The following is a 14,738-nucleotide window of genomic DNA, read 5'->3' as shown; positions in this document are numbered from 1 at the left end:
ATGAAACCCCCCTGACGGCCTTTGGTGATTCCTCTGGCCAGACTCTCTCCCTGAGCCCTTCACAGGAGCGTGTAACTCCAGCCACAGGGCAAAGGCAGGGCCTCGGTGCTCCAGGACTCCTGGATTCTGGGCCTGGATCACTGTGTCATGCTCAGCATGGCACTGCATGGCCTCATGCCTGCCGCTCCCCCTCCCTTACGCAGACAGGTAAGGCCACCTGCTTCCTAGGGGCCATGCACTCCCCCCACTTACAGCCCTTGGAGCCTGGCCCCTGCCCTGTGGGAGCTCGGACCCATGGGGCGGGGGGCAGGGGCCAGAGCCAGCCCCCCAGTGTGCACCTGGTCAGGCCCTTCCCCCTAGAGCAGCTGCCCATGGGGCCTCGTTGAGCCAGCCCCAGCCCCTGTCCCCACGCACTAGCCATGGGCTCTGCTAGTGCTGGAGCAAAGTGCCCAGGAGTGGGATCCCCGTGGGTTGGGCTGAGGGGACCCTGCAGGGTGCAGACTGCATGTGCCACCAGGGGGTGCTCAGAGGCTGCAGTGCACCTGGGGCTGCCAGCACAAGGTGGGGGTGATCCCCAGGCCTGCAGTGCCGGGGAGTGGGGGGAGCTGCAGCTGCTGGGATTTTTCTCCCACCTGGGGCGGGGGGGGGTTGCTGAGTGTGTGCACTGAGCTGAGGATGGGTGCCTAGGGGGAATGCTGTGCCCACTCCAGCTGTGGGGCAGTGGGGCTATCCCTGGCTCCAGAGTCTGGGGGTCTCCGAGTCAGTCTTCCCCCTGCCCTCCAGGGAGAAGGCCTGGGGTGGGCATGTCCCTTAGGGGCTGGGCTGAGCCCAAATGCCCCTGGCTGGAGGGAAGTGGCTGCCCCCCCTCCTGGGTGTGACCCCATGTCCAGCCCTGTGGGTTACACTCTGTAGAGTGGCTCTGCCCCCCCCCCCCCCCCCAGCCTGGGAACCAGAGACCCGCACCGGCAGTGACAGACAAGAGCTGGCTTTATTCACCGGCGGGGTGGCTGTGTCACTGGCAGCTGCCCCGCATTGACACGGGGGGGGGGGGGGATCCATACCACATCACAACACAGCATTGGGGGGGGTTCTTACTGGGGTGTTTGGAGAGCACAGACACAACAGTCGCACCGGGGGGGGGGGGGTGTCACAAGGGCATAAATGATCCATCAGAATATCAAAAACAGTTCCACGAGGACGGGTGCGAATCACCAGGAGGCGCGTGCAAGCGAATGTACACCAGCCCCGGGGGCGCATGCCACACCAGGACTCCTGCCGGCGGGGCCGCTCGGCTCAGCTAAACATGCTGCGGACGGACACGGGGCCAGCCGGGCTTATGGCACTGGGAGGGATGCAGGGCGATAAGCCGGGCCTGGGACACCGCTCCGGGCGGCTGCAGGACGACGAGTTTCTCTTAACACTACAAGACACGACACAGCAACGCAGCCTCCGGCGAGGCCCCTGGCAGCAGGGCTGCAGGAAGAACTTGTGACTTAATGGGACGGAGGGTCCTCGCCATCGCCCCCTGCGCTGGCACCTGCCGGGGGAGAAGCCGGGGAGGGGCACGAGGGGGCATTGTCATTATTGTGCTGCTGGTGGAGGTGGCGAGGTGAGCGTGGCCATTACGCCTCCGGCTTGTACTCCTGATAGTCCTGCAGGGAAGAGAGACCAGGACGAGTGAGCCGGTGATGGCATGATGCCAGGCCACCCGGCATGGCCTCCCCGCCGGGGAGTGGCCTGGGCAGCAGCTCCACAAGCTTCGGTGCTCGGGCCTGGCATAGGGCTGCCCCAGGGCCCTTGCCCCCAGCATGTGCTGGGGACCAGCTGCCCTGGCAGCTCTCAGCAGCCACTGCTGAGCTGCAGCCCAGCCGAGCGCCTCAGGCCAGGCACTGACGTGGGTCCAGCAACAGAGCCCTTGGGCTGGGATGCGGCCTCACTCCGTGTGGGGCTGTGGCCCTGGCTGCATTCCCAGAAGCCTTTGTGCCAGGCTGCACCCCCCACCCCACCCCCAGTCTGCACCAAGGCTGTGGACCCAGCTGGCCCAGTCCCAGTGCAGGGGAGAGCAGCCTCAGGGCTGCTCCAACTGGTTCCTGGGCTGCCCATGGAGCTGAGACCCGCCAGGCACAGAATGCTCTGACCGTGCCAAGGGCTGCTTTGGGGCCATGATGCCAGCACTGGGCAGTGCCCACCATCAGGGCATTTCCTCAGCCTAGCAGGGTGAGGGACTGAGCCTGCCCCAGCCAGTGGCTTGTAGGCACATGGGTGACAACTGCCCCAGCGCAGACTGCCCCGACCTGGAGCTGTGAACAGGCCTGGCACCTCCCCTCTCCAAGACAGCAGGCTGTGGTGTGAGCTGGGGGTGCATGGGGAGGCCCCACTAGGCTCAGCCTGACATCACCCCCCAGCCGACCAGGTGTTACCCAGTGCATTGACTGGGACAATCCCACAGTGCAGAGGGGCCGGGGAACAGCCACAGAGAACCGCAGCCCCCCTGGGCCCTGCCCTGCCCAGAACTCCTGACTCGGTGAGGAGCATGGGGCTGGGCTCCCGTCCCTGCTCCCATGGGTCACATGGGAGTAAGCTCAGGGCAGGCTGCAGGGCCACTTCCAGTGCCCCAGGAGTCTGACCCCCTGCCCTGGCTCCCGACCTGAGCGTGTCTGGGGAGGGGTGTCTCACCCTGGGCACCAGGGACACTGGGCCGCACAGGGCCCAGGCAGAAGGGCTGCAGCTGCTGTGGGCCCAGGGCCTGGTGCTGGGGGGGTGGGCACCAGCGTGGCTGGGAGAGAGTCAGCTCTTTGTGGCTGGTGCCATGGGCCAGGTCAGCCCATCCCCCGGGCATCTGGGCTCCTGCTCTGCAGAATCGGTCCCACCCAACTGTACCTGGGGCGGCTCCTCGTAGTTCTCACCCTCTGGCTCTAGCAGAGGCTCGATCAGCGGCTCCTCCACGGCCTCCTGCCCGACCTCCTCAGGCTGCAGGGGAGAGGGGGGCATCAGGGGCAGGCCGGGCTCACTGGCTCGTGCAGGAGACAGAGCCAGCTCCCTGAGGGACCGCACTGCCCCCGCAAGGAACCCATGGACTGGCCCTGCCCCTGCCCGTCCCCTTCCCCACATGCCCACCGGCCCGGCCCCACCTGCCTCCAGGTCCCCGCAGCCCTGAGCTTGGCTGGCTGAGGGGGCAGCTGGGTCCTGCCCGTGCTGCTGCAAGGAGTGGGGAGCAGGGGGGCTGGGTCATTGGGAGGAGCCAGGCTGCCCCACACTGGCCTATGTGACAGGTTTGGGCTCCTCAGCCTAGGGGCAGTGCCCCTCACAGCCGGGGGGGGGGCAGCTCCACCTGGCTGCTGGGCCTGTGCAGAGCCCCCTGCCTGCCCCCTCAGGCTGACAGCTCCTGCACCTGGGGGCAGCTCAGGCTGCGACGTCTGGGCTCAGCTTGGCCCCAGCGATTGGCCTGGCGCAGCCACGTCCTCCGCTGCCCTCCCCTCGGAGCTGCCCGCTGCCGTGGCCTCATTGTTTCAGCTGTTCTATTTTCAGATAAGCTGGAAGCAAACGGCTCATTGTGGCAACTCGGCTTGTGGAGATTGCAGCTGTCGGGCACCTCACGGCTCGCACGGCTCCACTGAGAGCAGCCACGGCAGTGCACATCCCCGCACGTGCACTCCCCCTGCACGGCCTTGTACACGCACGCCCATGTCCCCTGCATGTACACGCACCCACCCATGCACGGCCTCATTCATGCACGTACACGTCCCTACACATCCCTGCATGTACACGCACCCCCACACACACGGCCTCATGCACGCACACATCCCTACACATTCCGTGTACACACTCTTCCACACACACGCGTCCATGTACATACATCCCTGCACTTGTCCATGCATGCACCTCCCCACCTCCACCCGCCTGTGTGCGGATCCCAGCACACCCCTTAGGTACCCACTGTGCACACCACGTGTCCCCTCAGCAATCCCTTTCCAGCCAGCGGCGGTGCCGGCCTGGCCTTGACGGGTGAGAGTCCCCCACTGAGTGAAGAGCCACTGGCTCCTCCTGCTGCTCCCCACCTGGCCAGGCCTCACTCAGCTGGCTACAGGGGAAGCCAAAGTAGCTGCACTGAGGGGCTCGGTGTCCGCGAGCGGCTGGACAGCCTGGCCGGGGCTCAGCCCTCACCCTGCTGTGCCTGGCTGGGCTCCAGAGAGGGCAACTGGGCCTAGCAAGAGGAGGCAGCGAGGGGTCAGAGCCTGAGCCAGGAACGAGCGGACACAGCAGCACCCAGAGCTGCAGTGAGGAGTCCTGGGGGAAGCTGGTGAGAACTGGCCAGAGCTGGGAGCCTGAGAAGTGGGGGGCTGGGACAGGGCTCCTGTTGGTCAGGGAGCTGGAGCGGGAGGGTGGATCCCCTGAGCAGGGACGGGGAGGCAGAGGGGGATGGGAAACCGGCTTTTGGGGTATTACTGCCACTGTGCCCAGGGTGAGGGTGTATCAGACCCTGAGATGATGTTCCTTTCATGGGCAGAAGACAGGGGAAACTGAGGCAGGTGCACCGGGCAGGGCCTGAGAGCCACACTGTGGATGTGGCTGCAGGATGCCCCTTGTCCCTCTGGAGAGGCTGCACCCCCAGCTCGCTGTAGGGACACTCACCTTCAGGTCAGTGGGGAACTCCTCCTTCTTGACCAGGCCCGTGGCGGCCGCGATGTTCCCGGCCCCTGAGATGACGGCCTCCCCCAGCTGGGACGCCTGCTCCTTGGTCTTCTCAGCCACTGAAAGAGGCAGGCGGAGCCGCGTAACAGTGCCCAGCCGGGGGGCCCCTCGGCTGCCAGGCAGGGCCTGGCTGGGGCTAGTGCTTGGGGGGCCTGGCTCCTGGGCCTGTGCTCACACTACTAGCCCCGGCAAGGCACCTCCCCTCCAGCCCTGCATGTGCCCTGTGGGGCAGACTCAGCCCTCCCCCCGCCAGGCCGGGCTCACCCCAGTGTGGGGCCATGGGCCAGCAGCTCGGAAGCCCGTGTTCTGGCCCCCGTTACATAACGGGCTTTAGGCTGGTGACATCGCAGCCCCCGATTAGCCTGAGCTCGTTAGAGCAGCCACCCACGCGTGGCGCTGGGCCGGGGGATAGAGCAGCTGGTACCTGAGGTGACGCCTTGCACCACACCTTGGGTTTTGCTTCCTAGAGAGAGCGAGAGAGGGGGGGTTAGAGGGGCTGGTGCCAGGCGAGGCCATCAGGGGCTGCCCGCGGAGGGACTGTGGTGTCTGGACAGGCATGTGGGGCCAAGCTCTGGCTGCAGCTGCACAGCACGGGGCTCCACTGCATGGCTCTGCTGATGCACTGCGACCCGAGCCTGCACCCCTGCACTCCCAGCCCCGCGGCTCCCTCGCTGACCCACGCAGTGCACACCAGGCCGGCTTCCATCAGCACCTCCTCATACTGCCCCCTGACACATGCAACCCCCTCACCCCAGGTCTCTCCATCAAGAGGCTGGCATCTCCCTGGCGATACCTCATGGGGAGGTGGTGGGGGCAAGTTGGGGGGTTCCTGGCTGTCCCAGGGGTGCCCTGCACACGTGGTCTCTACACCCAGCAGTGGGGCGTGGGGGGAGCATGCTGCAGTGAATAAAGCAGACTCAGAGCTGACATTGCCAAGGAGGCAGCTGGGGTCTGCCGAGGACTCACCACCCTCTGCTCTGGGGTGGAGGCTGCTGCAAGGAGGAGTCGTTGGGGTGGGAAGGGGGGAGCCATGGGGAAGGGGGTTCCATGGGGGGGCTCCGTGGGGAGGGGGTCTGTAGGGAAGGGGTCGCTGTGGGGAGGGGGGGTGCCGTGGGGGGGGGCAGGTGGGCGCGTTGCAAAGCCAGTGCTGGTGGACCCAAGGCAGCACCGCAGGACAGTGGCCCCTGGGCTGGGGGCAGTTTCAGGGAAGAGAGCAGCCCAGGCAGGCACAGTACAGAGACCAGACTGTGATGCTCAGCCAGGGCTCCAGGGAGCGTCCAGCCACGGCGTGAGACAGGCCCCGTACGGAGCAGCTCGGAGCAGACGGGCATCCTGGGTGCCCGCTGCAGTGAAGCTGGAGCTGCAGGCAGGGCCGGCTTTAAGCCGATTCCCCCGAATCGGGACCCGTGCTCAAGAGGGCCCCGTACCTTAGGAGTCTTTTTAATATATAATTTTTTTACTGACCCGGCGGTGGGGAGGGGGTCAGTTCCAGGGCTTTGGCAGCATTTCAGTGGGGCGGGAGGTGTCTGCTCTGGGGCTTTGGCAGCCTTTCAGTGGCGGAGGGTCCTTCGGTGCCACGGAAGCCCCGGAGCAGAACCACTGCCGCCGAAGTGCCACCAAAGCCCTGGATCTCCGCCGGGTATTCAAATCGGGCCCCGCCCTTCATAAAGCCACCCTGGCTGCAGGGGCAGGTTTGCCGTGAAACTGATTCAAAGCCTGGGGGAAGTGGAGAAGCTTGAGCAAGACCCACAGGGAGCGCTGCCCTCCCGAGGCTGAGGAGCCCAGACTCCGCCCAGCACGGACGCTTCAGGGATGCCAGCTGGTGGGTGCGGTGGGATTCTGCTCGCGTCCAGCATGAGGACAGCCCCAGCACACATGGAGGGGCCAGGGCAGTGCCCAGGAGGTGCTGTGCTGGCCTGGCAGAGGCTGCCCTCCAACAGGAGGCAGCCAAATGTGGCATCTGTGGGAAGAGGACGTGAGGGAATGCAGGTTCCCCACTGCCCTGGGTCCGAGGCTGGGCGGGAGGAGGTCTAGCGCAACAGGGAGTCACTTACAACGTCTGACATCCACACGCAGACTCAGGCTGCCCTGACACGTGACCACACTGGGAGCAATCCCGTGGGCATCGAGGGGCACCGTCCTCACAAGCTGGGAATCCCAGCTCACCCGCCAGGAGTTAGTAACGGATTCACAGGGCAGGCTGTGATAGATTGGGGCAAGCCCAGGCTTTGCCAGGTCACACAGGGTAGCAGAAACGTCAGGGTAAAGAGCAAAGCATTAGCACCATTAGCACATCACAGCACACCCAGGGCTTGTTAGCATCTCCAGGTCAGAGACCCCTGGGCAGGGGGACCAGAACCTCAGTGCCAACGTCCAGCAGGATCCTCAAGCCAGAGACAACAAACGCTGGGCTGAGAGACACAACAGCTGAATGCCTGAGTTTGCCAAGAGCCTGCGACCATAGCTGTGAAAGGGGAACTACCCTGGGCAGCGCAAGTCGAAGGCCAGTCTCTCTGGGGGACCCTGCCAACCCTGCCCCACTCCTCAGCTGCTGAGGTGCCTATGGGGGAAGAGATGGACCCCTGCAGTTCCCAAGGGGGGGTGGCCTGGGGCCGTGGTGCAGGGATGGAGGTTCTGCAGTAACCAGGCGCGTGGTCTGGCATTGCACTGGGGACGGCAGGTCCATGGGCCCCCCTGGAGGTGAGGGCAGCTGTGGGTCACGTTCCAGGGCCTGGGACCGCCTGGCTCTGGCGTCCTGCCCTTCGCCTAGGGCTGAATCTCCCCCCCCCCCCCAGCCCCGGCGCCTGGGATCAGCCTGGCCTGCTGCTCCCAGCTGCTGGCAGGGTGGGGAGCCCCCAGGCCCCCCAGGGCTGGATGCAGGCACCGCGGGCGGGGCGTGGGCAGCGCCCCCCCACCTGCCCGTCTATCGCCCCCCAGCCCGGGGTGCCCGGCCCCCGCAGCCTTACCCATGTAGAGCACCCCCTCCTTGGTCTTCTCCGCAGCCTCCGCCACCCCCTGCTTGGTCTTCTCCGCCGCGGCGACAACCCCCTCCTTGGCCTTGGACAAGCCCTTCATGAACGCGTCCATGGCGGCGGCTCTGCACGGAGACAGACCCGCAAGATGGCTCCGGGAGCCCCCCCCGTGCCAGGGCAGCCCGGGCACAGCTGCACCCCCCCCCCCGGCGCAGGGAGCGGCTCCTCCCGGGGGAACCCCCGCCTGGTGCCGCTCTGGGATGGGGCACGGACCGACCCGGTTCCGATCCCAGCGCCCCAGATCTCGGCTCCCCCCCCCCGCCGGCTCCGTGCCCTTGAAACGCAGGAGGGATGCTAAGAACTGGCGCGGGGGAGGGTGCAGCCCCGGAGCAGGGGCACAAGCCGGGCAGCTCCCGGGGGACGGGAGGGTCCCTGCTGCGGGCCATGCCCCCCCCGGGCCGTCTCTCACCTGCAATCGGCGATGGCGCTGGGCTCGGGCGGCTCAGCGCGGCTCTGCCATGGAGCGCTTCGCCCTGCTGAATATTGCGCTGCGCCGGCCGCCCTACAGCCGCGGGCAAGGGGATTTCATCAGCAGCGCGCAGGCTGCGCTGCGCCGCGCCTCCTCGCTGCCCGGATGAACTGGGACCCCCGCGCCGGTCCCCTGCCTGGCTCCTGCGGGGGCGGGGGGACAGGGACTCTAGCGGCAGCTCGGGAGGAAGGGGGGCTCCCCACTCCACACACCATGTGGCTGCGGGGAAGTGGGATGGCTGCGCTCAAGGGATGCAGGGAGCGCAGTGGGGCAGGGCTGGATGGGGCAGGAACTGCAGTGGGGCAGGGCTGAGGGGATGCAGGGACTGCAGTGGGACAGGGCTGGATGGGGCAGAGAGCACAGTGGGGCAGGGCTGGGGGATGCAGGGAGCACAGTGGGCAGTGCTGGGGCAGGGAGTGCAGTGGGGCAGGTCTGGGGGGATGCAGGGACCACACTGGGGCAGGGCTGGATGGGGCAGGGAGTGCAGTGGGGCAGGGCTGAGGGGATGCAGGGACCGCAGTGAGGCAGGGAGTGCAGTGGGGCAGGGCTGAGGGGATACAGGAACCACAGTGGGGCAGGGTTGGATGGGGCAGGGAGCACAGTGGGGCAGGGCTGGATGGGGCAGGGCTGAGGAGATGTAGGGAGCGCAGTGGGGCAGGGCTGGATGGGGCAGGGAGCACAGTGGGGCAGGGCTGAGGGATGCAGGGAGCACAGTGGGGCAGGGCTGGGGCAGGGAGTGCAGTGGGGCAGGGTTAGGGGGATGTAGGGACCACAGTGGGGCCGGGTTGTATGGGGCAGGGAGTGCAGTGGGGCTGGGCTGGATGGGGTAGGGCTGAGGGGATGCAGGGAGCACAGTGGGGCAGGGCTGGATGGGACAGGGCTGAGGGGATGCAGGGAGCACAGTGGGGCAGGGCTGGGGCAGGGAGTGCAGTGGGGCAGGGCTGAGGGGATGCAGGGAGCACAGTGGAGCAGGGAGCACAGTGGGGCAGGGCTGAGGGGATGCAGGGAGTGCAGTGGGGCAGGGCTGGGGCAAGGAGAGCAATGGGACAGGGCTGGGGGAATGCTGGGAGCATAGTGGGATAGGGAAAGGGGGGCTGCAGGAGGGGCAGGGATAACCCACAGGCTTGGCCCTTGTGCAGCCTCCCGCGGCCCCAGGGTGTGACTCAGATGGGGAGCAAGGGGCCCCTGGTGCCCGCAGCCCCAGATGGAGGCAGGGCCAGGGCAGCATGTCCCTCTGCCCGCCACGTCCATTCTGCTTGGGGCTGGTGGGGCTGCTCAGGAAATCAGAGCCAGGGCTGTACAATGCACAGCGTGGGGCAGGAGAGACCCCACCGCCCCCTCGTGGGTGCCCATGAACTGCGGCCAGGACCCTGGGACCTCCAGCGGCTGGGGTCAGAGGTCAGCATCACAAGGTGATTACAGCTGGGCCTTTAAGAGTCTGGGTTCCAGATAAAAGGAGCCCTGCGGGGGTGGGCCCTACTCAGGGAAGATGGCTGCAGCTGAGATGGTGAGTTGCACCATGGGTGCCTGGCTGATCTGAGCCCTGCCTGGAGCTCCCCTTCCAGCCTGAGGTGCCAGCTCCTGGGCATGTGTGTGGAGCCAGGGCCTGGCTCTGCTGTGTTTGTAGGAGACTCCAGCAGCCAGTTTAAAGTGCCCTGCTGTGGGGGGGGGTGACAGGGAGGGGGCAGGATCTGGGGTGGGCTGGTGTTCCCCTGCCACTAACCCACATGTTCCTGCCCTGTGTTGGGAGGGTCCCAGCTGCTGCAGTGGTGTGATTCTGCTGGGGCCTGGGTAGGATGCACCCTGCTGTGTGCTCTGCCCAGGGCTGTGCCAGCCCTTGGGTTAAATGGGCTCAGGTGGCTGCAGGTAGGGCCATGGCACCAGTGTGGCTGGGCAGGCTTGGCCCTATGTGTCCCTGGGGGGAGAGGGAGGAATGGCTTGACACACCAGCCCTGGGGCAGGCTGTGCCTGGGGGGCAGCGGAGGGAGGTGGGTGGGCTCAGGCTGTGGAGGAGACAACAAGCAGCAACCTCTGGACCACTGCTAAAGTGACAGAGTCCCTGTGCCCCCTGGCACTGCCAGTGCGTGGGGTGGGTTGGGTCCCGGGTAGGCTGCTGAACAGCTCTGGAGCCTGGTTCCTGCCCTGGGGCCTCTGTGGGCAGGTCCTGAGCCAGGGAGTCCCTGTCTCGGGGCACATGGGGCTCCGGCAGCCATGTTGTTAGTCTCTGGCCATGGGACTGGAGCGCTCTGCACCCAGTGCTTGTGAGGCTGGCTTGGTTACTCACGGGGCTCTGCTCGCCCACCTTCTGGGGTCCCCTCGAAGCCATCCCTGCCCTCCAGAGTCTGCAGTGCCTTGTGTCCCGCCATGCGCCTTACGCCAGTGTGTGGCAGGGGAGCGCTCTGCACAGGCGAGAGGAGCAGAGGCGGCGAAAGGCACGAAGGGAGGCGCTCGCTGCCGAGATCTTGGACAAGCATCCCCTGCAGAACAGGTACTGTCTGGGCTGGGGGGGAGGGCCTCTGGCACCCCCCCTTATTCCTGCCTACTGCTCCCCACCCCGCATGGGTCCCTCCTCCAGCGCTTTGTGCTGCTTGCCCAGGTGCTGCCATGAAACACCCCACCCTGGGGCTAGGCTGATGAGGTGCCCTGGGGGTGCCCTGCCCCACAGAGGTGCTATGAGCCTGTGGTGCTTGGCCATAGCCGCAGGGCAGAGCAGGAGGTAGAGGTGGCTCTGATTGCCAGGCGGGCAGGGCCAGTGTTTCCATTTAGGCAGCCTAGGCAATTTCCTAGGGCGCCAGGATTATTAGGGGGTGGCATTTTGCTGGGGGCGGGATGGCGGCAGGCGGCTCCAGTGGAGCTGCCGCAGTCATGCCTGTGGAGGGTCCCCTGGTCCCGCGGCTCCAGCGGACCCTCTCCACAGGCACGGCTGCAGCAGCTCCACCAGAGCCGCAGACCAGCAGACCCTCTCCACAGGCATGACTGCGACAGGTCCACCGGAGCCATGGGACCAGCGCGCGGGGCGGCAAAATGGCCGTGCGCCTAGGGCGCTAAAAACACTACTGCCGGTCCTGCAGGTGGGAGCCCCCCTCAGAGACCCCCAGCTTTGGGGAAAGGCCAGGTGGGGTCCTGGACTTCAGAGGAGTCACAGAGTCCGATCATCCAGTCTGATCCCATGTGTCATTGGCCCCTAGCGTCCCCCTCTTCTTCCCCCGACCCTCAACAATTGACAGGAGACCAGAATCTCCCAGCCCACAGCAGGCTGGACAGGGACAGATGGGAGGCACCGGGGGCGGGCTGCCGTGGATGGATGAGGGGCACCAGGGGCTGAGCTCTGCAGTGGCAGGGAGAGGGTTAAGTGAGACACCCCCAGATAATCCTGGTGAGTGACCTGCACCCAGTGCTGCAGAGGGAGGTGACCCCCCCCCTGCCCCAAGGGCAGTGCCAGTCTGATCTGGGGAAATTCCTTCCTGACCCCACCCCTAGTGACCAGTCAGAGCCTGGGCGTGTCAGTGCAGCCAGCCAAGCAGAGCCCTTGTGATGTGGGGAGGGGGGGACACAGACCTGTCAGTGAAGGGGGGTGACTTGGGTTTAGTTATCTTGGCTGGGGGAGCTGGTGGAATGGGGGCGTGGAGTGGCAGAGGCCTGCCTCGCTGGGTGGCCAGAGATAGTGTGTGGCAGGGGGCTGGCTGGGGGTGTGGCAGGGCTGGGTGGGCACAGGGTGTGTGGAGTGAGGGGGTGGCAGCTGGCTGCATGGGAGCTGGGTGGCCAGAGGTGGGTGTTGTGGCTGGGTGGGCACAAAGGCATGTGGTGGGGGGGATGTTTGGTCACCAGCCCCTATTGGCCCACGCAGCTGAGAGGGTGCATGGCAGGGGCTGGGTGGCCGGCGGGGGGGCGGGGTGATGTCTGCTCTCGGCTGCGTGGGCCCAGAGGGGCTGGGTGACCAGAGAGGGTGCGTGGCAGGGGCTGGGTGGCCGGTGGGGGGTGTAATGTCTGCTCTCGGCTGTGTGGGCCCGGAAGGGGTGCGTGGCAGGGGCTGGGTGGCCGGCGGGGGGGGGTGTGATGTCTGCTCTCAGCTGTGTGGCTCTAACCTGCCATGCCCCTCCCTCCAGGTGGGCTCTTTGGTTCTTCAAAAATGACAAGAGCAAGACATGGCAGGCGAACCTGCGCCTGGTGACCAAGTTCAGCACCGTGGAGGATTTCTGGGCGTGAGTTCCCCTCGGGGCCCTGCTGCCGGGGGCGGGGTCGCTTCAACTTCTGCAGAGGGATCTTGGGGGCTCACCCGTCCGAGGGGGCAACGCCCCCCTGTGTGACCTCCTCGTAGGCAGGAGGGACTGGCTGCAGGCACAGGAGTGGGGCAGCTGGCGCATGTCCCTTGGGGGGCTAGCCTCTCCCCTGGTGTCTGCATGGGGACTTCGCTCCCGGCTGTGCCCAGGCCCTGGGGCTTGGCAGAGAGAAGTTGGGGTTCAGTGTCTCTGACCCACAGGGGTGGGTATTCACCCTGCTGGGCCCCAGGTGGTGGTTGGGGTGGGGAGGGCTCCAGGGGCTTTTGGGGGCTGCTGCACCAGATTCTTCTGTCAGCCACTAACCCGCTCTCTCCATGCTGGCGCCGGGCAGGCTGTACAGCCACATCCAGCTGGCCAGCAAGCTGACATCAGGCTGCGACTACTCCCTCTTCAAGGTAAGGTCTCCCCGCCGCCCCCCGGCAGTGCCCGTCCTTGCAGCCGGGGGCAACCAGGGGTGCCAAGGAGCTCGCTGGGTCCGTCTGTGCGCCAGGGCCTGGTCTGAGGGATCCTGCCCACGGGGTGTGAGACAAGCCGAGGGGCAGCGTGACGCTGGGGGAAGGGGCTCAGGGTGCAGGAGAGGCTGGGGGTGACTTTGGGGAAGGCTGGCTGCTGCCTGCGCCCCTTAACTCGCCACCTCCCTGGCCCAGGACGGGATCGAGCCCATGTGGGAAGACAACCGGAACAAACGGGGTGGGCGCTGGCTCATCACGCTGGCCAAGCAGCAGAGGCACACGGAGCTGGACCGCTTCTGGCTGGAGACGGTGAGTATGAGTTGCACCACTGCGCCCTGAGCTCCCCTTGTGCCCCGTCCCGCAGGCTCTATCATGTCCCTGGCCCCACTGTCCCTCCGAAAGGTCCCAGTGAGGACCCTTCTGCACAGGGCGGGCTGGATACCGGACACAGCTCCCCTGGTGGGGCAGGAATCCTCAGCAGCTCCTCACGGTCAACTCTTCAGGGCCTCTCGGATCCGGCGTGCCCGGCTTCTCCTAGGGGGCTGCCAGGTTGAGCCAGCAGCTCCTTCCTTGCCGGGGGGCAGAGTAGCGGTTTCTCAAGGGCACTGCGCTGCCCCCCCTGGGGGATGGGTGCTGGTCTGGCCGCCTGGGTAACCCAGGGGCCTTCCCCCCATGCAGCTGCTGTGTCTGATTGGCGAGACGTTCGGCCCATACAGCGAGGATGTCTGCGGGGCCGTCATCAACATCCGGGCCAAGGGAGACAAGATTGCCGTCTGGACCCGAGAGGCGGAGAACCGGGATGGAGTCACTCACATTGGGTAATGTGGCTCCAATGGCTCTGCCTGGTGGGGCGGGTCTGGGCTGTGCACGGGACTCTGCAGGCCTGGTGCTGAGCAGTGTTGCAGTGACAGCCGGGAGCTCCCCACTGGCGCTGGGCAGGTGCTGTTCTGCATCTGTGCCTCTGGCTCCCCGCAGCAGGGCACATGGCTGGTAGGTCTCCCAAGGCTGAGGGGGACTCCCGGCTCTAGGGCCCCAGGGGCTGTGGGGGTGGGGAGGGCAGAACCCAAGAGCGCTCTCTCTCTCCCCAGACGGGTGTACAAGGAGCGCCTGGGGCTATCCCACAAGGTGGTGATCGGGTACCAGGCCCACGCAGACACGGCCACCAAGAGCGGCTCCCTCACCAAGAACAAGTTTGTGGTGTGAGCGCCAGGCTGGGCTCCTGGGACTGTGATGGCAGTGCCCTGCTGGGGTGTGAGGGGAGCGGGGTGTTGAGGCTGGGGCCTTCCCCTGACGGGCTGGGCTGGGCTGGGCTGGGGGAGGACTCTGCCTGCTGTGGCAAGCAAGAAGTAAATTCTCACAATGCAAGTGCTGCATCCAAACACCGACTCTGTGTCTGCCTGCAAGGTGGTGGGGCTGGGCCTCATGTCCCCACCTGCCAGCTCCAGCACAGGACAGTCTGGGAACGTGGAGGGGGAGGGTGCATGTGGACTCCAGTGCTGAAGACACCTGGGCAGATGCCCGCTGGTGCAGGTGCACAGAGGGGAGGCTGGGCCCACCTGACATGGAGAGTGATATGCCCCCCAGCTCTGCCTGTGGGACTGCAGTCCAGCCCCCTTGCTGCTACCAGCCAGGTACCCCTTGCTGCAGCCCTGCCCTGGGGACAGCAGTGCCTGCCACCCTGAGCAGCCTGGTGCGGGGGGAGCTGCCCCATAGGGCTCCCCTCTTTCTCTCTCTGCTTCCCCTGCAGCAAGAGCATGTGTGGGGTAGGGGGCCCTACTCTGCATGGTTGGGACTGGCGTCATGCCAGGCTCCT

The 14,738-nt window shown here is 66.3% G+C and overlaps 2 protein-coding genes across 2 annotated transcripts; one reads left to right on the top strand and one right to left on the bottom strand.

Annotated features, from left to right (window-relative positions):
• Nucleotides 1-969: 969 nt before the first annotated feature.
• Nucleotides 970-8,434, bottom strand: SNCB (synuclein beta). The gene is made up of 6 exons (XM_050961789.1): nucleotides 8,134-8,434; nucleotides 7,659-7,789; nucleotides 5,117-5,155; nucleotides 4,633-4,751; nucleotides 2,881-2,970; nucleotides 970-1,652 (listed from the first exon to the last, which is right to left on the bottom strand). The coding sequence occupies exons 2-6, from the start codon at nucleotides 7,777-7,779 to the stop codon at nucleotides 1,623-1,625; spliced, it is 399 nt and encodes a 132-aa protein (XP_050817746.1). The 5' UTR covers nucleotides 7,780-7,789; nucleotides 8,134-8,434; the 3' UTR covers nucleotides 970-1,622.
• A 1,555-nt stretch (nucleotides 8,435-9,989) lies between these two features.
• On the top strand, nucleotides 9,990-14,199 carry EIF4E1B (eukaryotic translation initiation factor 4E family member 1B). The gene is made up of 7 exons (XM_050961920.1): nucleotides 9,990-10,059; nucleotides 10,363-10,681; nucleotides 12,300-12,395; nucleotides 12,805-12,868; nucleotides 13,121-13,234; nucleotides 13,604-13,743; nucleotides 14,014-14,199. The coding sequence occupies exons 1-7, from the start codon at nucleotides 9,990-9,992 to the stop codon at nucleotides 14,126-14,128; spliced, it is 918 nt and encodes a 305-aa protein (XP_050817877.1). The 3' UTR covers nucleotides 14,129-14,199.
• Nucleotides 14,200-14,738: the final 539 nt, after the last annotated feature.

The sequence above is a fragment of the Gopherus flavomarginatus genome, chromosome 7 (genome assembly GCF_025201925.1).
Source record: "Gopherus flavomarginatus isolate rGopFla2 chromosome 7, rGopFla2.mat.asm, whole genome shotgun sequence".
Lineage (NCBI taxonomy): Eukaryota > Metazoa > Chordata > Testudines > Testudinidae > Gopherus > Gopherus flavomarginatus.
Note: the sequence above shows the minus strand (reverse complement) of the source record. Positions and strands in the feature narration are given on the sequence as shown.